At 37.8% G+C, this 22,686-nt stretch overlaps 1 protein-coding gene and 1 pseudogene across 4 annotated transcripts in view; one reads left to right on the forward strand and one right to left on the reverse strand.

Annotated features, from left to right (window-relative positions):
• The window catches only part of LOC143685596 (NHP2-like protein 1), a 57,847-nt pseudogene extending 41,588 nt beyond the window's left edge, over positions 1-16,259 (forward strand).
• Positions 1-22,686, reverse strand: part of RNF157 (ring finger protein 157) — a 148,762-nt gene that overhangs the window by 93,073 nt on the left and 33,003 nt on the right. For 3 of the 4 annotated variants that reach the window (XM_077163895.1, XM_077163896.1, XM_077163897.1), the window contains exon 2: positions 21,365-21,483. In XM_077163895.1, coding sequence (XP_077020010.1) covers positions 21,365-21,483 — 119 coding nt within the window. Of the gene's footprint in view, positions 1-21,364; positions 21,484-21,949; positions 22,011-22,363; positions 22,400-22,686 lie in introns of all 4 variants that reach the window. The other variant, XM_077163898.1, reaches the window with a different exon arrangement.

A 22,686-nucleotide genomic window follows, 5' to 3' on the forward strand; every position in this document is an offset into this window, starting at 1 on the left:
TGCTTGGTAGGGGCAGTTCTAGTGGCTTCCACTTGGCCTTTCCCACCATAATAGCCCTCACTGCACGAGTTAGAGAACCAACGTGGGGATTCTGCCAGTTGCTCAGTATGTCTATGCCAATTATACATTCCGGAACTGGGGAAATAACTACAGGATGGGTCCGGGGGCCCACTGGACCCACTGTGAGATGGACCTGAGCTAAAACTCCATTGATCACCTGGCCTCCATAAGCCCCCTGTCTGACTGGTGGTCCAGAGTGACGTTTTGGGTCCCCTGGAATTAATGTCACTTCTGAACCAGTGTCTAATAATCCCCGAAATATCTGATCATTTCCTTTTCCCCAATGCACAGTTACCCTGGTAAAAGGCCATCGGTCTCCTTGGGGAAGACTTAGGGGAAGGTTAACAGTATAAATTTGTGGCAGTGTAACAGGTTTCTCTCCCATAGGGACCTGGCCTCCCCTTCATTCAAGGGGCTCAGGGTCTGTAAACTGTTTCAAGTCTGGAAATTGATTAAGGGGCCGTGACTCTGTGTTTTTGTAATTCAGGTTAGACTTCTGTTCCCTTGATCTAAAACTCTTTTGTTTATACAGCTCCAACAAGAATTTAGTAGACTGCCTTTCTATTGTATTTCTAGGCACCCCATGATTTACTAGCCAATGCCACAATCTCTGCGTGTCATATAATTTTGATGCCTCCTTTGAGTTTGTTGTCTATTATAATAGCCACGTCTACCCTGTCTTTGGTGATTAAGTGCGACCACCTGGCTTCTGCCAACTCGGGATCCTGTCATCCCCATTGTGTTTAAGGATTCCAGCTCAGTGACAGCAGTTCCTACAGTAATATCTGACCTACAGAGAAGTGCAACCACAGAGCTCTTGAGGGATGATGGTGCTAGTCTCACAAACTTATTTCTCACTGTTCTGGTAAAAGGTGCATCCTCTGGACATTCCTGGGGTGTAAGAGCAGGCTTTGCATGATAAATCCACTCTTACATCCCAATCTCTCTAAGCCTCTGGATCCCCTCATCTACATTATACCAGGGCAGTTCTGGCATTTCAACCTCAGGTAATGTTGGCCACCTTTTGATCCATGTTTCAACCAACCACCCAAACAAGCTGTTAACACCTTTTCTAACCGCTCGAGTTGTAACACTGAATGCAGAATCTCTGCTTAGTGGGCCCATATCAATAAATTCAGCCTGATCCAGCCTTATATTCCTCCCACCATTATCCCACACTCTTAAAATCCATTGCCACACATATTCCCCTGATTTCTGTCTATAGAAATTGGAAAACTCACATAGTTCTTTTGGAGTATAACGTACCTCCTCATGTGTGATGCTTTGTACCTCACCTTTAGGGGCCTGTTGGGACTTTAGTCTAGTTATAGGTCTAGAAGAAATGAGGGGTGGTGGGGGTGGGTCATGAAAAGAATTAGAAATATCTTCCAAGCCATTTGCTTCAGGGCTTTCATTTGCAGTTTCATCTGGTGAAACAGGATTAATAACTCTAGGGCTAATCCCATCAGGAGGAGGTTGGGTGGCCAATTCCTCAAGGCAGGCTGGAGGTGGGGCGGCTATGTCCTCAGGGCAGACTATTACAGGGTTATCTAAAGAAAGCTCAGCATGGTCTAGGGTTTCAACCTCACCCCCAACATCATTATCAATCCATATGTCACCATCCCATTTTTCAGGGTCCCACTCCTTTCCAATCAATGCCCTCACTTTAATGGCAGACACCATGCAAGACTGAGATTTCAGTTTACGTTGTAAAGTTGCTACTCTAACAATAAGATTCTGAGTCTGATTTTCAGAGATCTCAAGTCTACGGCTACAGGAAATAAGATTTTCCTTCAGGATACTCATAGAAACCTCTACATCTTTCAGACGGCGCTTAACCTTCTCGTTTGAAGCCTTTAGCCCATCCCTTTCACCCTTTAATGTAGACAGTGTATCTAACAACAACCAACCAACATCTCTATAACTCTTATTTCTACAAAACTCTGTAAAGGTGTCAAAAACATTATCCCCCAGAGTCTGGCTTTGTACAAGCGAAGCATTAGGAGAATTGAATGATGATATTTTGACTATCTCCTTTGCCAACTCAGTCCATGGATTGGGAGTGTCATTCTGATTACGGGAATCAGAGTCCTTAGTGTCTCTGAGTCCAGTCAGAGTAGAAAACCATTCATAAAAACCTATTGTTAAGATTCTGTTCCTTAAGAACCACTCCTGGTACCAAGATGTATTAGTTAGGGTTCTCTAGAGAAACAGAATCAACAGGGAACACTTGCAAATATAAAATTTATGAAAGTGTCTCACGTGACCATAGGAATGCAGAGTCCAAAATCCACAGGGCAGGCTGCGAAGCCGATGACTCCGATGGATGGCCTGGATGAACTCCACAGGAGAGGCTCACCAGCCAAAGCAGGAATGGAACCTGTCTCCTCTGAGTCCTCCCTAAAAGGCTTCCCATGATTACATTTAGCATCACTAATTGCAGAAGACACTCCCCTTTGGCTGATTACAAATGGAATCAGCTGTGGATGTAGTGCCGTGATCATGACCTAATCCTATAAAATGTCCTCATTGCAACAGACAGGCCAGCGCTTGCCCAATCAGATAAACAGGTACCACAACTTGGCCAAGTTGACACCTGTCTCCAACCATGACAGCTACCAAGTCAACAACAAAGGTTTCTCCCCAGTTAAGTGCCAAACCACTTGGAATGACATTGGCTTTGAAAATCTTTATATCAAGTCTTATTGGTATTTTCTTTATCCAAGTTCAAGTATCTCATTTGTTGTTATTGCAAAAGTAATATATTTTAGGAATAAAAAGTCATACTATTCAGAATTATATAAGGTAGAAGAAAACACCCCCTGAACTCTAGAAAAAGGGTAATACTTTAAATATGATATATAAACTTCCAGCATTTTAATGCATATAAGTACATACATGTATATAAAGTTACTTATACCATTAGGGTGGTACTATATGTAATTTTTAGTAAGCTGCTTTTTTTGTATGCTGTATGGCAGGAACCACATTCCATTCTTTTTCCATGTGAGTACCCTGTTACTATAGCACCATTTGTTGAATTTTTGTTTGTTTGCTTTTTCTTTCTTTCTTTGTTTTGGGAAGTGTATGGGTTTCAATTCTATTTCATTGGTCTATATGTCTGTCTCCAACATGGCAGGCAGGAACTCTAAAAATGAACTACCTTGCACCCCCAGTAACCTGCTATTTACACATAACATTGTAATCCCTTTTCTCTTTCCATGTAGTACACAGATCCTTCTCCACATCTGCCTAATACATGATGAATGGATATACCATAATTTATTTAAAGAATCCCTTCTTTAATGCCATTTAGGTTGTTTTCATCTGCTTTGCTGTTAGAAACAATACTACAGTGAACATTTTTGTGTATATATTTTTGTACACTTGTTGGTTATATCCTTAGGATAAATTCACAGAAAGAGATTAAGAGGTCTAAGGAGATGCATATTTAAACTGTTCATCTATATGATTACCGATAAGCCTCTGAAAGTTTACAGCCTTCTCCTCTCCCTGCAGAGCACAGACTTACCTGTCTCCCCACATTTTTACCAACCCTGGCCATTATCAACCTTTTACATCTTTGCCAATCTGACAGGTGCAGTGTAATGCAGCTTGTTGTTTTCACTTGCACTTCTTTGATGAATAAAAACATGAATTTCTTGTTGTATATTTACAGGCCATTTTATTTTTGTAATTAAGAAAAGAATAATTCTGCTACATACAATTTGGTATCTGACTGAATCCTGAAACAGAAAAAGGACATTATTGAAAAACTTCTAAAAATCTGAATAAAGACTAGTTTAGTGAAAAAAAAAACAAAAAACACATGTGTCAGCCTCAAAGCTTCAGTAATCAAAACAGTGTGGTGCTGACATAAGGACAGACATACAGACCAATGAAACAGAATTGAAAGCCCAGAAATAAACCCTTACATCTATGTGAACTAATTTTTTTTAAACCTCTTCACCTCTTCCCCACCCCCCAACATGTGTCAGCTCTGGGAAACATACCTGGGTCTCCCGTATGTGTCAAGTAATTTTTAACAAGGGTTCCAGAACCATTCAATGAGGAAAGAACAGTCTCTTAGACAAACAGTACTGAGAAAAACTGTCTATTCATAGGCCGAAGAATGACACTAGATCCTTATTTCACCTCATATATAAAAATAAACGCATATATACTTGAAGAGAAATGCAAGATTGGATTATGTATATATCTGGAGAACAGTAACAATGGCTATTTCTAGTTCATAAGATACAGAAGACTTATTTCTTTCAGCTTATAAAGTTTATTAAGTCAGGGAAAAGAAAGACAAAAAAAGAAAAAAATAAAATCTCTCAGGTTAGGAAACTTCTAGAGCAGAAGACTCATAAAAATCCCTTTTATTAGGGTCAAGTAGCAAATGTTAGACCCAACTAGCTTTCCAAAGTTTTTTTTTATGCTCTGTGCTGGTTTGAAAGGATGTATGTCCCATAGAAAAGCCATGTTTTAATCAAAATCAGTTCATAAAGGCAGAAAAATCACTATTCAATACTGTATGTTTGAAACTGTAATCAGATCATCTCCCTGGATGATGTGATTTAATCAAGAGTGGTTGTTAAGCTGGATTAGGTGATGACATTTCTTCACCCATTCAGGTGGGTCTTGATTAGTTTCTGAAGTCTATAAAAGAGGAAACAGTTTGGGGAATGGGAGATTCAGAGAGAGCAGAGAGAACTACAAAGCAGAGAGTCCACAAGCCAGCGACCCTTGGAGATGAAGAAGGAAAATGCCTCCCGGGGAGCTTCATGAAACCAGAAGCCAGGAGAGAAAGCTAGCAGATGATGCCGTGTTCACCATGTGTCCTTCGAGCTGCGAGAGAAACCCTGTGTTTGCCATATGCCTTCTCACTTGAGAGAGAATCCCTGAACTTCATTGTTCTTCTTGAACCAAGGCATCTTTCCCTGGATGGATGCCTTTGATTGGACATTTCTACAGACATGTTTTAAGTGGGACATTTTCTCGGCCTTAGAACTGTAAACTAGCAACTTATTAAATTCCCTTTTTAAAAGCCATTCTGTTTCTGGTATATTGCATTCCAGCAGCTAGCAAACTAGAACATGCTCTAACATATTTTCCAAAGGTGTAGTTAATTTCACATGCAGTACTAATTCTTGTATTTTATGAACAAAAAACAAATGAACAAAAAAAACTATTCGACTATGTTGGCCTGGAGTTACATACCCCAGGGGGAAAAAAACAAACAAACATGCTTTTAATTTGAATACATTCTTGTGGGTGTGAATCTGCTGTAAAAAGTATATATTTTTTATAACCTGAATGGTGGGTTATTTTAGTTAAGGTGATCAAATGAATTAGGATGGATTTAAGTCCTATTACAGAGAAGGCCACAGGGAAAGAGTGACAAGGAAAAAAAGCTGAAAGCAAAAGAACCCAGAAAGGAAAGAAGACATCACCATGTGCACTGCCATTTGATGGAAAGGCTAAGGACCCAAGAATCACCAGCTGCCAGCCCAAGAGCACTACAGTCTTCAAAGAGAAAGTTTCACCTTGCTGATGTCTGTATCTGTATTTTGGACTTCTCCTTGCCTCAAAACAATGAGCCAGTAAATGCCTGTTAAGCCAACCCACCTGTAATATTTGTTTTAGCAGCTAGGAAACTCAGGTGCCTACTATCCATACAAAAATAACTAACTTTTTAATGTTTTCTCTGGAAACAAAAGAAAACTGAAACTAACTCTTACACAAAATCTACAATTTGGTCACACTATCTGGGTGTTTGAAACATAACTACGATGATATCTGCACACTGCAAAACAGCCTTTGCTGAGGAAATATAAATGGCTCAAAAGCATATGAAAAGATGTTCAAGTTCACTAGCTATTAGGAAAATACAAAAATTAAAACCAAAATGAGCTATCACCTCACACTTAACAGAATGGCCATTATCAAAAAAACCAAAAACTACAAATGCTAGAAAGGATTTGAAGAAATACACATACTTCTCACGGTTGGTGAGAATGTAGAATGGTGCAGCCACTCTAGAAGGCCATTTGGCAGTTCCTCAGGAAGCTAAGTACAGAATTTCCGAATAATCCAGCAATCCCATTATGAGGTATATACTCGGAAGAACTGAAATCAGAGTAGACAGTTGCACTCCAATGTTTTTCAGTGGCATTATTCACAACTGCCAATAGATGGAAACAGCCTGAATATCCATCAATGGACAAGTGGATTAAAAAAAAACTGTGGTATATATATATATATATATATATATATATATATATGATATACCACATGGTATATCAAATATATATGTAATGGAATATTACACAGGGGTAAGACAGAATAAAGTTTTGACACATGCAACAATATGGATGAACCTTAAGAACATTATGTTGAGCTAAATAAGCTGAAAATAAAAGGACAAATATTGTATGATCTCACTAATATGAACTATAATGAGCAAACTCTGAGAGTGAAAGTTGAGAACACAAGTTATCAGGAAGCAGAAAGAGGGTAGAGATTAGACATTTGATGACTAAGGAGTACAGAATGTTTAACAAGATTGATTGTAAGGATTCAGAAGTGGACAGCACAATACTGTGTGATGGTAACACAATATTGTAAATATAAATAACAAAGCTGTGAGCATGGTTGAAAGAGGAAGGCATGGGTGGCACCAGAAGGAAAGACAGAGGATAAAAATGGGGACTATTTTACTTAGCAAAACTTAGAGTGGCAATGACAGTGATTAAATGTACAAATATAAGAACAGTTTTACATGAGCAAGAACAAATGTATGTCACCATTGCAAGGTGTTAAAAATGTGATGGCATTTGGAAAAAATAGAATACAGTTAACAGTAACATTATAATATTCCTTCATTAATTGCAACAAAGGCAATTTACTAAAGCTAAATGTCAATAAAAGGGGGATATAAAAGAGGGGTATCGGATTTTTTTCTTTTGTCTTTTCTTTTTATTTTTTCTTTGCAGAAGAAATGGAAATGTTCTCATACAGATTGTGGTGGTGAAGACATAACTATGTGATTACTCTAGGAGCCACGGACTGTAACTTAGGATAGATTGCATGGTGTGCAAATAACAATATTTGAAAATACAAGTGCTAGAGAAAATGTGGAGGGAGAGATACACCTATTCATTGTTGGTAGGGAAGTAGAATGCTGCAGCCCTTCTAGAAGGCAGGGTAGTGGTTCCATATGAGGCTAAGTAGAGGGTTGCCATATGATCCTGGAATTACTAGATATATTCTCAGAAGAACTGAAAGCTGAGACATGAAAAGACATTTGCACACTGGTGTGTATGGAGGCATTATTCATGACTGCCAATGGATGGAGGTGGTCCAAGGGTACATTGACTGATGAGCAAAAGGGCAAACTACAGTGTATAAAACAATGGAATATTGTGAGGCTGCAGAAAGGAATGAAGTTGTGAGGCATGCAATGAGGTAAATGAAACTTGAGGATATTATGTTGATTGAAATAAGCCAGATACAAAAGGACAGATATTGTATGGTCTCACTAATATAAACTAACTATAATGAGCAAACTCTGAGAATTAAATTTGAGAGCACCGGTTATCAGAAGATGGAGAGTGGGCAAAGATTGGATAATCGATGATTAAGGAGTACAGAATGTTCAATATGGCTCATTGTAAATGTTCTTAGATTGTAAGCTTTAATAGCAGTCACATTTTTTCCTGAATTTTAACTGTTATTTCTAAATTCTGAGATGCTGTGCTTGTTGTGTAAAACCTGGTAGTTTCCTGAAATTCTGGGTATCTGTGTGGTACCTGAGACTCAAAATTAAAGTTCTACAGCTCTAAAAGTCAGATTACTCCATACAGCAACTGTTAAAGAAGCTAAAATAGAGATAAGCCTTCAATTGCGCTACGAATGGAGTTAATCTGGTTAGGACTAAGGTAAATCAGAATACAGGGCAAAGGATGATATTGTCTGTATTTTAAAACTTCAACTTCCATATGAGACCAAAGGAAGAGATTTTAATTTTGTCCAAAATTTAAATTTTCTATTGCACATTATCTAATTTAATCTGCCTTGTCAGTTTATTTAAACAACCTAATTACATGGAACCTAGAATAGGGAATGAGATCTTACAAGTTAATGCAATATCCTGATATATTCCAAAGTATTTGGGCAGAAAATAAAAAAGTATTTGCAAAGTCCCTTGAGGGACTGGAGAAATAACGCGGAACTATTAAACTTCCTCACCTGGGGAATTCCTGAAATTCTTTCAAGCATTAGGGACTCCCAACTTTATAAGCCAAACCCTGAATCTTGAAGCTTGTCCTTATGAAACTAATTTCTGTAATGGCCAAGCTAAGCTTACTTATAATTATGCCTAAGAGTCACCCCCAGAGGACTTCTTTTCTTGCTCAGATATGGCCTCTCTCTGTAAGCCAAACTCTGCAAATAAACTCACTACCATTTCCCCTATGAGGGACATGACTCCCAGGGATGAACCTGGCCCTGGAATCATGGGATTGACAGTGCCTCCTTGACCAAAAGGGGGGAAAGAAATGAAACAAAATAAAGTTTCAGCAGTTGAGATTTCAAATAGAGTGGAGGTCATACTTAGGCAAGCTTCATCCAGATATTGCAAACTACCACAGTATGCCAAGCCCCAACCAACAGTATTCCCGAAAACCCTAAAGAATACCTTGGGCTCTATCTAAGGCTCTATAAAATCTTTACTTATTAAGTTTACTTTTTCAGAAACTTAAAGCCTCTAGATTGCTCCTATGCCAGATAAACCCTGAAACCCAGAAGTACCAGTTTCTTCAAGAACATCAGCCAGTTTCATTCCTCTACACCATACTGTTGATACCCCTTTTCAGCATGAAGTTAGAATGGCTGTTGTCCAGATACCCCTAAAGATTGAGAGAATGAGCAAATGAGAAGGAGGAGTCATAATCGAGAAGTTAAGATTCAACAAATGATTATGACTACTGATTCATTATATAGATATTTCTCTTTAGTTTCCAGTGTATTTGAATAGCCAGAAGGAAATTCCTGAAATGGCTGAACTGCAATCAGTAGCCTTAGTCTTTGACAATGATTGTATATAGATTTTATCTTGTGACCATGTGATTGTAAAAACCTTGGGTGACTGACACCCCCTTTATCCAGTATATGGGTAGATGAGTAACAAAATAAAGACATGCATGAAAAAAAAAAAAGATTGCGAATATGGGGGAAAAAATACACCCATGTAAACCAAGAACAACAGTTAATAGTATTACTTTAATAATCTTTTATAGATTGTAAAAAGTGTAACTACTGTTAAAAAAAATAGAATTACAAAAAAAGTTCTATAATCAACTGTAACAAATTTTCCACAATAATGCAAGTGTTGGTGGTGGGGTGGTGTCTAGGAAACCTGTATTTTACGCATGATTGTTCTGTAAACCTACAACTTCTGTAATAAAAACAACATTTAATTAAAAACAACAACAACAAAAAGCCTTTGTTTATGTATTCTGTATTTATTCACTAACTGACAGGAAGCAACTTTCCCTAAATGAAGGCCTTTGAAATGATTTCTTCATCTTAGTAAGGTTAAAAAGTAATAAAAATAGAATAAGTCTCAGAGCTGGTTTCTGGACTCTTTTTTTTTTTTAAGAACACAAAAACAAATTAAGTTTAAAAAATGAAAACCTACAATAACCACTTATATACTTTTCTAAAACTGAATAGTCCTTTCTTCCCTAGCCCAATACATATATGCATGCCTTAAAAACTGAATGTGACAGAAAAGTTGAGAAGACAAATGGAATTGATTGGATGCTCATCTCTGAGAAGAGAAGCTGCCCGTTGGGAGATGTGTATTATAAGAATACTATTTTTAAAAAATCTTTAAGCGAAACCTGGTAAAACTCTACACCATTTTTAAGAAGTATGAATATTCTTTCTTTAGTGTAGCTTTTTTATAGGCTAGGTATTCTTGTACTCTCCACTAAAAAGCAGGCACAGAATCCCAGAGTGATTTGATCAGTGAGTGGAAAAGTATTTGCAAAGTCCCCTTTGGGAATGGTGAGAATGGGGGAAAATTCAACCTCCCCAAGTTTAATTCTTGATAGTCTCACAAGCAGTGTGGACAACCAAAGCTATAGGCTAAGCCCCCAGTCTTGGAGTTTGTTCATATGAAACTTAACCCCACAACAGATAGGTCAAGCCTACTTAAAATTAGGCCTAAGAGTCACCCCCAAGAGAGTCTCTTTTGTTGCTCAGATGTGGCCTCTCTCTCCAGCCAACACAACAAGCAAACTCACCACCCTCCCCCTGTCTACGTGGGACATGACTCCCAGGGGTGTGGACCTTCCTGGCAACGTGGGACAGAAATCCTAGAATGAGCTAAGACTTAGCATCAAGGGATTGAGAAAAACCCTAGAATGAGCTGAGACTTAGCATCAAGGGATTGAGAAAATCTTCTTGACCAAAAAGGGGAAGAAAGGAATGAGACAAAGTGTCAATGGCTGAGAGATTCCAGAGTTGAGAGGTTATTCTGGAGGTTATTCTTATGCGTTAAGTAGATATCACCTTGTTAGTCAAGATGTAATGGAGAGGTTGGAGGGAACTGCCTGAAAATGTGGAGCTGTGTCCCAGCAGCCATGTTTCTTGATGATGATTGTATAATGATATAGCTTTCACAATGTGACTGTGTGATTGTGAAAACCTTGCGTTTGATGCTCCTTTTATCTATCTTGTCAACAGACAAGTAGAACATATGGAATAAAGATAAATAATAGGGGGAACAAATGTTAAAATAAATTTTGTTTGAAATGCTAGTGATTAATGAAAGAGAGGGGTAAGGGGTATGATATGTATAATCTTTTTTTTTTCTGTTTTCGTTTTATTTCTTTTTCTGTTGTCTTTTTATTTCTTTTTCTGGACTGATGCAAATGTTCTAAGAAATGATCATGATGATGAATATGCAACTGTGTGATGATGTTGTGAATTACTGATTTATATATGTAGAATGGAATGATCATATGTTAAGAATGTGTTTCTTTCTTGTCATTTTTTTTTAATTTAAAAATTAATAAAAAAAATTTTTTTAAAAAGCAGGCACATTAATACTGAATCCAAAGTTTCTAAATTAGAATAATTGACACCAAGAGGACAGAGGCCCCTGGCTCCATTCTTTACCATGCTATTTCTGATACTTTGTCATTCTCCACAATTCCCCAGATGTTTCCTGATATATATCCCAACATCACTTAGCAGACCCTATCCTTTCCTATAGTTCACTAAAAAAATTCAAACCATTATTTTGTGAACGTTCTTAATTTTCCTACTTCTATATATTTTCTTAGCCTATTTAATTTCTCTGCTCAGAAGTATTTATTTTCTTCTTTGTTTTTTAAAGGAATTAAAATGTTTTTAATTTAAAAATTAAAACATGCTCATTGAAGAAATTCAACACAGAAAAGTATGTACATCTCGCTGATGTACCCCAACAGCTACCACTCTAACAGGTTTAAAATGCCTGCCTCTCTGTCTGCATTTTGATACACATACCAAATGCACACATATTCACATACTGCTGCATATTATTATTTTTTATCAAAAATGAAATCAAATCGATGCAAATGTACTAAGAAATGATGATCATGCATCTATGTGATGATATTAAGAATTACTGATTGCATATGTAGAATGGAATGATTTCTAAATGTTGGGTTAATTTCTTTTTTTTTCTTTAATTAATAAAAAAAATGAAATCAGACTCTACATTATCTACTGCAACTTGATTTTCTCGGTGAAGGATGTGTTCATAAATATATTTTCCTATCAGTGTACATATATTTACCTCATTTTGGCTGAATAACAGCCCACAGTACTGACACACTATAAATTATTTAACCATCCTCTATAGTGGCCATTTAAATGGATCCTAATTTTTCACTACCACAGCAATGCTACAAAATACATGATAAATATGAATCACTTCACACTCTCAAAAGTATTTCTAATGGTACCCAGGTTTGCAGTGGTAGAATGTGCCATGCTTCTTTCGGCTAGCAATCTCAAGCATTATATTCCTATAAAGTTAGAACTATCCCCACTTTACAAATGGGTAATCTGAGAGCCTGAATGATCAACCTGCCAAGGTTATAAAGAGTTTAACAGTAAAACGTAAACAAAACTTGGAATCTTTATTCCAACTTCTCTCATTTACATACTCTAGTTATTTAACAATTCACAATAAATTTGGTCCTGATGGATTATCCTGAGTGGTAGATCAGTAGGGCTCCAGCAAAAAAACCAAAGGGTTAGTGACAGCTCAGTCAAATGATACTTTCTAGTATCATTTTTCAGAAATAACAGAAAATGCCACAAGGCTCAGAATCCTGGAAGTCTATGGCATTTATATTTTAATACAGCAATTTAATTCAATATGTTTCCCTCCCTGTGCTGGTTTGAAAGGATGTATGGACCCTAGAAAAGCCATGTTTTAATCAAAATCCCATTTTGTAGAGGCAGAATAATCCCTATTCAATACTGCATGTTTGAATCTGTAATTAGATCATCTCCCTGGAGATGTAACCCAATAAGAGTGGTTGTTAAACTGGATTAGGAGATAACATGTCTCCAACCACTTGGTTGGGTCTTGATAAGTTTCTGGCATCCTATAAAAGAGAAACATTTTGGAGAATGAAGAAGATTCAGAGCGAGCAGAGCAGAATGACATAGCCATGAGAAGCAGAGTCCGCCAGCCAGCAACCTTTATAGATGAAGAAGGAAAATGCCTCCCAGGGAGCTTCATAAAACAAGAAGCCAGGAGAAGAAGCTAGCAGATGACGCAGTGTTCACCATGTGCCCTTCCAGATGAGAGAGGAACCCTGACTGTGTTCACCATGTGCCTTTCCAGATGAGAGAGAAACTCTGACTGTGTTTGCCATGTGCCCTTTCAGAAGAGAGAGAAACCGTGAACTTCATCGGCCTTCTTGAACCGAGGTATCTCTCCCTGGATGCCTTTGATTGGACATTTCTATAGACTTGTTGTAATTGGGGCATTTTCTCGGTCTTAGAACTCTTTTAAAAGCCATTCTGTTTCTGGTATATTGCATTCTGACAGCTAGCAAACTAGAACACTCCCCATATTTGTTCTCTCTCTGGAAAGAAAAGCTGTTCTTGCCTCTTGCTGTTGGATGGCTTTAAAAGACTGTTCAATCTCCTCTATTACATGATGCTCATGATTCCGGAGATGTGTCATCAGAAATCATCAATTCTTCATAATTTAAGCTATATATCAATCTTCAATCACTGGGCCTTCCCTTAAACTAGTATAATTATGTGCAGAAATGGCAAAACCCAGAGATCAGCTCAGCAGGTAGAATTACACAGCAAGAATGAACTTTCTGAAGTGATACCTCAAGAAAATATATTTATTGCTACCTGTTCTACTTTTAGATATCTATTCCTACCTCACAAATTGTGCATGATGATTTATACAAATGGCTCACAGAGAGTACATGGGCAGAGTTCATCAGTACACCTGCTCTTATTAACAGAAGTGGCAGAGCGGCTGGCTGAGGCTCTGGAGCCAACCTGCCTGGATTCAAATCCTGACTCAACTGCTTACAGGCTTTGTAATATTTATCCATCCTCTCTGTGCCTCATGTTCTTCATCTGTCAAATGAATCACAGACCTATCTCAGTAGGTTGTGAGGACAAAATGAGATAACACACATCAAGTGGTTAGAACAAACAGACCTGGAAAATAGTTACATTCAACAAATGTTAGCTATTATTATTACTAAAGAGCACACAGAGAAAGAAAAGGAAAATGTGCTGGATTTATTACTGTATTTGTATATACCTATCTGAGGTTAGCATGACTGACCCTATTAACGTGAAATTATTATACCTTTCAAAAACATTTTCTAAAAAAAATCCTCACACTCAAGGTCAAGGCCTCCATCCAATGTGTTGGGAGATCGCAGGCATTCCCAGCCCTACACAGAAATGCACACAAGATGGCTGAATTTTGAGAAAATTGGCCAGCCAGCATAAACCTCAAACTGAATCTACAAAGGATTTACTTCTTTAAAATTAATCTTGATGGCCTGAAAAGATCAAGGAATTCAAAAGTGTATAAATTATTCTGACACAAAGGGAAGAAATTGATGCAAATGTCATAACCATATAAGAAGAAAGGGCAATTTTCTAAGTATAAGCAGACTCCTGGTATGTAAGGAAAATTCTTATATGGCTCTATCAGAACCAAAGAAAGATCTTCCATCCTAATTGCTAAGATTGCAATGAAAAAACTCAAAGAGCAGGCAACTGATAAGTATTTGTTAACATAATTTAATTTGAGAAAGAAGGGATGTGATGTGTTGAAACGTGTATTATTGGGCTAAGAATTAGAACGGGGTTACTCAAGGTAGAAGAAAAGAAAACAAAGAAAAAGAATAATTTTAAAATTAAATTTCAAGCTGAGGATTGTGGGAAGACAGTAGAAGTAAGAAACTCCAGGAATCTGTCCCTCCACCAAAATAAGTATTGAACTGGAAGGAACTGTCTGAATCAACTATTTCAGAATGCCTAGTCTAGCGGAACACTTGCAGCATCTAGGGAAAAGCTGGACAAGGAAGCCAGTAAACTGTGGTAAATGTCAGTGAATTTCCCCCTCCCTGTAACAGCCCCCAAGCACGTGGTAGGCAGCAGTGGAGAACGCAGCCTGAGTTCCTGGTGTGACTTACTTGTACCAGACAGGCAATAAGGACCTAATCCTCCAAAATCCGGGGTGGGGGTGGGGAGAGTGGTGTGATCACTGATCACTACTTACAATCAGCAACTGCAGATGCTGGGGGTGGGGCGGGGCAGGGCTGGCATTTGAGGGCTAACTTTGTTCCCACATATCTCAGGGAAAAGCAGCAGAGGAGTCTTAAAGAGGCAGCACAACTTTCTTCTTTCCATTCTGTTTGGGAGGAAAAATTGTTTGGGAAAATCATAAATTAATGGCTCCAGCCCTCAACAAGAAAATAAATAAATAAAGCTACCAATCCTAAAGGAATGGGAAAATTAGATTTCTAGAGTATTATTCCCTGAATATTATTATAATAATATAATACTCAGAATGGCCGGTTCTCAATAAAAATGACAAAACGCACAAAGAAACAGGAAAGTATGGGCCATTCTCAGGAAAAAGTAATTTGCCAGAAACCATCCTTGAGGAAGTTCATACACTGGAACTATTAGTCAAAGACTTTAACTCAACTGTATTAAATATGTTCAATGAACTGAAAGAATCCATATAGATATGAACTAATGGAAATTAGGAAAACAGTATCTGAACAAAATAAAGAGATGAAAATTACAAAAAGGAACCAAACAGAAATTTTTGATGTACAAAGTACAATAATTGAAACAAAAAATTCCAGGGACTCAACAGCAGTCTGAACACGATCAATGAACTTAAAGACATGGATAAATGAAATTATCCAGTGTGAGAAGGAAAAAAAGAATGAAGAAAAATAAAAAGAGTTCAAGGGACCCATGGGACACCATCAAATGTACTAATATATGCATCACTGGAGTACCAGAAGGACAAAGGAGAGAGAAAAGAGCAGAAAAAGTATTTGAAGAAATAATGGCTGAAAACCTTTCCCCAATCTGATGAAAGAGGCAAATATACACAACCAGGAAGTTCAACTACTATAAGCAGGATAGACTCAAAAAGTAGATGTCAAGAAACATTATAGTGAGAAACGAGATCACCAAACTGCAGCTAAGACTGAGGCTGCTGTCAACCCGAAAGCCTATCCCCCTTGCAGATGCCCACCTCATCAAGAAACTACTGGATCTCGTTCAACAGTCATGTAACTACAAGTAGCTTTGTAAAGGAGCCAATAAGGCCCCCAAAATCCTCAACAGAGGCATCTCTGAGCTCATCATGATGGCTGCAGATGCTGAGCCCCTAAAGAACATCCTGAACCTCCTGCTGCTGAACACAAGAATGTGCCCTACATGTCTGTGTGCTCCAAGCAGGCCCTGGGGCAGGGCTGTGGGGTCTCCAGGCCTGTCACTGCCTGCTCTGTCATCATCAAAGAAGGCTCACGGTGAAGCAGCAGATCCAGTCCATTCAGCAGTCCACTGAGAGGCTCAATGTAATTCTGTGGCCTCTGCCATACTCTCACAGCTGACTGCTCCTGTGGTAGTCTATCATATATTGTCTGTACTGGCATGTGGTGTTTTCAGCTACTTTTTATTGTTAGGAAATATTGTATAGTCCTGAATGGTTTCTGGATTTTTTTTTTAACAGGATTTTTACTCTGCCCTCTCCAATCTTATTCTCTCTTTTGAAAATGAACCAATACCCACTAGAAAAATTAGAGTGTTAGCCACTTTCACAGGCAGGAAAGAGCCAGGACAGAGATCTGGTTCCAGCTGTCATCCTTTGACATCCCAGATACCTACTATGTGCAAGCATACAAGAGGCATGATGGAAGGAAACACTGTCCACTTTGTGTTCCTGTGCCTAGCCTGGAGAATTATTCCAAAAATGTTTAAACAATCAAGGGATTTCCTTTGCTCTCTAGGGAATTCTGGGTCATTTGGAGAGGAAGTATATGAGGTTGTTAGGTGTATGTCCAAGTATCAGTTACTAATGTAACCCCACTGTTTGTTTTTGGTAATGTGATGATATGTTCTCTCACCAACCCCTATTGGTGCCCCTAAGGGTGGCAGGGCAGCAACATATCAAAGAGATGTGCTGTAGGATTCCAGAGGCAGCCTGGCAAGTGGGGCAGTTGACCTAGGCCTCAACGGAGTCAAGAGTGACAAAAGAAAAGAGGCTCAGCTGGTGCTGGAATGAAGGATTCTGGGAAGGTCATGGGGACCAGGTGGGAACACACAGCAGAGATAATTGAGTCTAAGGCAACATCCTCTTTTTCATGAATGGGGATTTTTTCAGTGGACATTTTGTACCAACTTTGAGAGCCCTCACTTCTGCTTCCTGTCACAGTGTGGGTCAGGTATATACTCTGTCACATCAGGAGGACAGTGTTAATGTGTCATTCATTCTTGGGAGCATCATAATCAGGTGTAATTCTTTATCACATCAGAAGGACAGTGTTAATGTTTTTATTCATCTTGTGAGCCTTCATAATAAAGAAATATATTCATATCCTAATTTTAAAAAGAAACACTGTAGCAAAATCATCAAAATCCAAGATACAGAGAGAATTTTGAAGCATCAATAGAGAAACAACCTATCACACACAAAGGATTCCCCAATATAATTAACAATGGATTTCTTATCAGAAACCACAGAAGCCAGGAGACAGTGGAATGACATATTTAAAGTCCTTAAAGAAAAATCTGTTAACCAGGAATTCTGTATTTGGCAAAATTATCATTCAAAACTGAAGAAGAAAGTAAGACAACTGCAGATAAATAAGGGCTAAAAGAGTTCATTACCAGAAGGCCCACCCTACAAGAAACGCTAAAGGGAGTCCTTCAGGCTGAAATAAAAGGACACTAAACAGTAATTCAGAGCCTTAAGAAAAAGTAAAGAACACAGGTAACTATATAGGTACATATAAAATCCTGTATTATTGTATTTGGGGTTTTTAACTACTCTTCCCCCATGTGACTTAACAGACAAGTGTGTAAAGCAATAATTAAAATCTGACTTGAGAGGGTGCAAGGGTAGTTCAGTGGTAGAATTCTCACCTGCCACGCAGGAACCCAGGTTCAATTCCCAGTCCATGCAATTCCCAAACAAACAAACAAGAAACCAAACAAACAAAATTTCAACAAATAGTGCTGCAATAAGGGGATACTCACATGGAAAAAGAATGAAATGTGACCTCTGCAATACAGTATACAAAAAAAAAATTCTTTAAAATCAATATTAATGGGCATAAAATGTATAAAGACATAATCTATGACAATAATATAAGGGGGAGGTATGGAGTACACAGGAGTAGAGTTTGAATACTACTAAAACTAGGCTGGTCTGCCTCTAACTAGGTTGATGTTGATTTAAGACGTTAACTGCAATCACAAGGGTTAACCACTAAGAAAATAACTAAAATATATAGAGAAATGAAAAAAGGGAATCAAAATGGTACACTACAAAAAAAGCAACTAAATACAAAAAAAGAGGCAATGGAGTAATTGAAAAACAAACAAAAATATGTAAAATATACAAATAGCTAAATGGTAGAAATAAATCCCTCCTCAGTTATTACTTTAAACGTCAAAGGAGTAAAATCTCCAATTAAAAGGAGACTGGTGGATTGGAAGAAAAAGCATGATTCATCTACATACTGTCTAAAAGAAATTCCTTTCAGGTACAAAGAAACAAAAAGGCTGAAAGTAATAGGGTGAAAAAGGATATTCCAAGCAAACAATGATCAAAAGAGAGCTGAAATGGCTATATTATTGTAAGACAAACTTTAAATCAAAAAAGATTACAAGAGAAAAAGAAGGAACTGCACTTAGGTGATTACAGAAGTGAATATCCTTGTTCATAGGAAATGTATATGGAAATATTATAAATGTTCAAGGAATATGACGTGTTCAACCTGCTCACAAATGTTCAGAGGACAGATAAATAGACAGACAGATAGGTGAGAGGGGAGAGGAGAGGGGGCGAAGGGAGGGGAGGGAAGTAAAAGGAAAAAGGAAGGAAGAACAGGTAGGCAAAGATAGCAAAATGTTAAAACCAATGGATCTGGTATCTGAATGGGTGTGGGGGTATGTTGGAGTTCTCTGTATGGAGTTTGTATTATTTTCCCAACTGTCCTATAACTTTGAACTTATTTCAAAATAAAAAGTTAAAAAAAAAAGTGAAAAGACAACCTAGAAAATGGGAGAAAATATCTGGACACCATATATCTGATAAGCATTTAATATCCAGAATATATAAAGAACAATTACAACAACAAAAAGACAAAAACCCAATTTAAAAATGGGCCAAGGAGTAGAACAGAATTTCTCCAACAATACCTAAATGGCCAATAAGCATATGAAAAGATTTCCAACACCATCAGACATTAGAAAAATGAAAATTAAAACTAAAATGAGATACCACTTCGCACCCACTAGGATGTTGGTGAGGATGTGAAGAAATAGGAACCTAAGTACATTTTGGTAGGACATAAAATAGTGCAACTACTGTAGAAAACAGTGTGGCAGTGCCTCAGAAAGTTAAACATAAAATCACCATGTGGCCCAGCAATTCCTCCCTGAAATATCTACCCAAAAGAATTGAAAGCAGGGAGTAGGATGGATATTTTTACACCAATGTTCATTGCAGAATTATTCACAATAGCCCAAAATGAGAAAACAACAAAAATGTGCATCCACAGATGAACAGATAAACAAAATGTGGCCTATACATTCAATGGACCATTATTCAGCCATAAAAAGAAGTGAAGTGCTGATGCATGCTACTGCGTAGTGAAGCTTGAAGACATCATGCTGAATGAAATAAGCCAGACACAAAAGAACAAATATTGCATGATTTCTTTTATATAAAATACTTAGAATAAGCAAATTCACAGAGACAGAAAACATAATAGTGGTTTCCAGGGTTGAGGGAAGAATGGAGAATTATTGCTTAATAGGCATGAGTTTCTGTTTAGAATGGATGAAAATATTGTGGAAATAGAAGTGAGAAGTATATTATATTGTCAATATATTTAACATCATAGAATAATTCCCTTAAATGGTTAAAATGGTTTTTATATCATTTATACTTTACACAATTCAAAAAATAAAAAAATAAAAAAAATTAAATCTCAAAATGAACACCATCACCAAACTGGTATTCCCCCAAAAGCACAATTTCCCCAGACCACTCATTTTCCAAAAAATCTTAAATATTCCCCATAGCCTACAAAAGAGGTTTAGTTAAAGCCTGTCAAGGCCATCAGGAATGAAGCCCCACCTATTTTTCCAATCTTGTTTTATTCACCTTCAGGAAATGTCCAGTACTGCCAGACAGGTTTCCTCACTCCTACAGGGAAGAACAAACCATGCTGATTTCACTTTTGACCCCCCAGGACTTATCACGGTACCTGGCATATAGTAGTCGCTTAGTAAACGTCTGTTGATCCCACAAAAATGAGAATGCTTTTAAGCCTTTACTTTTGGTGTCCCACTCCTGGAAAGCCACTTTCCCACCTGTCTGTTCAAAACTAGCCATTCTCCATAGCCCCACCTAACACCCACTTTCTCCACCTTTTCTCAGCACCAGCATTGCAGTCAGTCACATTTGTTATGATCTACCCCTACTCTCAATCCTTTCAGAATTCAATTCCTTCTGATCTTGTATTGTTATCTAAACATTTCCCACCTAGAGGTAACTGCCCAACTAACCGGGAGTGTCTTGAAGAAGGCGGTATATTTCAAGGCAGTGAGTAGTGAGAAGCAGTGGAAAGGTTATCAGTCTGTGGCCAGAACTGCTTATGTGACTTTGGGCACATTTTATATAAAACACTTGGAATAGTTACTGAAACACAGTATGCACTTCATAAACGTTAGCTTATTATTATTACTCATCTCCCTGAACCTAAATTCTCTCATTAATAAAATGGGAATGATAATAGGTCCTCAGTGAAGCAAGTCTTCCTAAGGATTAGGAATAATGGATGAAAAGTCTCCAGGCCTTTCCTTAGCACGCAATGACCTCTCAACAGCCACACGGCAGCTATTATTACAGTTTCATGCTGGGTGCAGAGAAGGTGCTCAAAAAACATGTTTGGGATCAGCTGAACAAACAGCTGAGAGAGAAGTATTCTAATATCAATTCAGACATCAAGGGAAACTCTTTTTAATCATTCATTCACCAAATATTTATTAAGGGCTTATTATTATGTACCAGGCTTTGTTCTAGATGCTGGATAAAATAACAAAAAAACAATCCCTGCCCTATAAAATTTATGTTCTAAAAGGAAAAACAGAGAAAGAGACAGACAAAAGCTGATATGGCATTAAGTGCTATAAAGAAGGAAAATCAAGATAAGGGCTGGCAATTTTAGGAAAGGGCTCTCTGAAGAGGTGACAACTGGGCAGAGATCTGAGTCCTTAGGAAGGCTTAATTTTGTGAGACTCTCCTAACCCTCAGGCCCAGTCTGGTGGATGAGAGCCAGTGCAACCAAAGAGGTTGTAGTCTGACTGCGAAGGTCCCTCTTAACTCAGACCAAGCTAGACACTGTTGAACCAGAGATGGCAATCTTATTTTTATAAGAATGTTTGAATTAAGCTCCACACGGAAGTAAACGGAGGACAACCGTACCGCTACTGGTCTGTTTCCCAGAAAGTTAAGATCGCTGTTCTCTCCAAACAGGTAACCTTCAGGATGGGTTGAGTCAAACTTCTCTCCGCCCATAATGAAGTGGCTGGCAAAATAGCTTCCTAGAAAGGACAAACAGGAAAAATCAAACAGAAACCAGTCAGACTGAACAAAGTAAAAAGGCTTATTTTTTTTTTTAATTTCAATCTTAAAAGAAATAATTAAAGCAATTTCTAACCCCATGAATCTTTTTTCCCCTGATTTGAGACAATGTCACAAAATCATGCATAACACAGATGATTATTTTCCTTTTAAGATTTTTAAATTGAATCCTGATCATGATCCATCCATAATGCTACCATGTTATGGATGATGGTGTTATTAATGAATATATATGTTAACATATATAATAAAATATATGAAAAATATATCAGTATTTTGTTACTGATTTCTTCTTAAACTTGAAGTAGTTCTACATGATTTGGAAATCTTAATATATATAGTAGCATGTATACATATACACATACATTTCTTTACCTAGATTTTCATTAACCACCTACACCTTTACACAGAGGTCTCAGGACCCACCTGTTGCTACATTTATACTTCCATAACTCTCCACAATGAAGTCTCTTCACACCTTCACTTGCTACAAAACATACAAATGAATGTTTCATAGGAAAATACAGATTTAAATAACATAGCCATCCCCCACCTTATCTACCAGTCACCACACAGACTATGAAGTTTAGTAAGGACAGTTTAGTACTATGCAAGGGCGCGCACACACACACACACACACACACACACACACACACACACAAGCACACACACCACGACCTTGGTCTCAAATTCATTAATTCATTAACAGTGCTAACAGCCAGCCAGGGTCGCAGAGACATCAGTCACAGCAGGACCCCCTTTGCGCCCGTCAATCAGCCAGGAGGCAGGGATATTTTCAACAATAAAATAACCAGATGAGCTCAGTGGCAAAGTTCTCACCTGCCATGCCAGAGACCTGGATTCAATTCCCAGTGCCTGCCCATGTTAAAAAAAAAAAAAAAAAAAAAAAAAAAAACAGATGAAATGAGTGGTTAGGGATCATAATGCCTATCCCAGGCAGACTACCAAGGATCTATGCCAGGATGTGATGTTGATGAAAAGTTACAAAGGGACAGATAACACTGCAAATCCCATTTGGGAATACATTTCAACGTTGATGGTTAAATGAATACCTCTTACCCCAAATTTCTATAGTCATTTTCTCCCACAAAGATAAGCATCCAAAAGGAAGGTCTCAAACCATGATAAAATATTCTCATATA

This window comes from Tamandua tetradactyla, chromosome 6 (assembly GCF_023851605.1).
Source record: "Tamandua tetradactyla isolate mTamTet1 chromosome 6, mTamTet1.pri, whole genome shotgun sequence".
Classification (NCBI taxonomy): domain Eukaryota; kingdom Metazoa; phylum Chordata; class Mammalia; order Pilosa; family Myrmecophagidae; genus Tamandua; species Tamandua tetradactyla.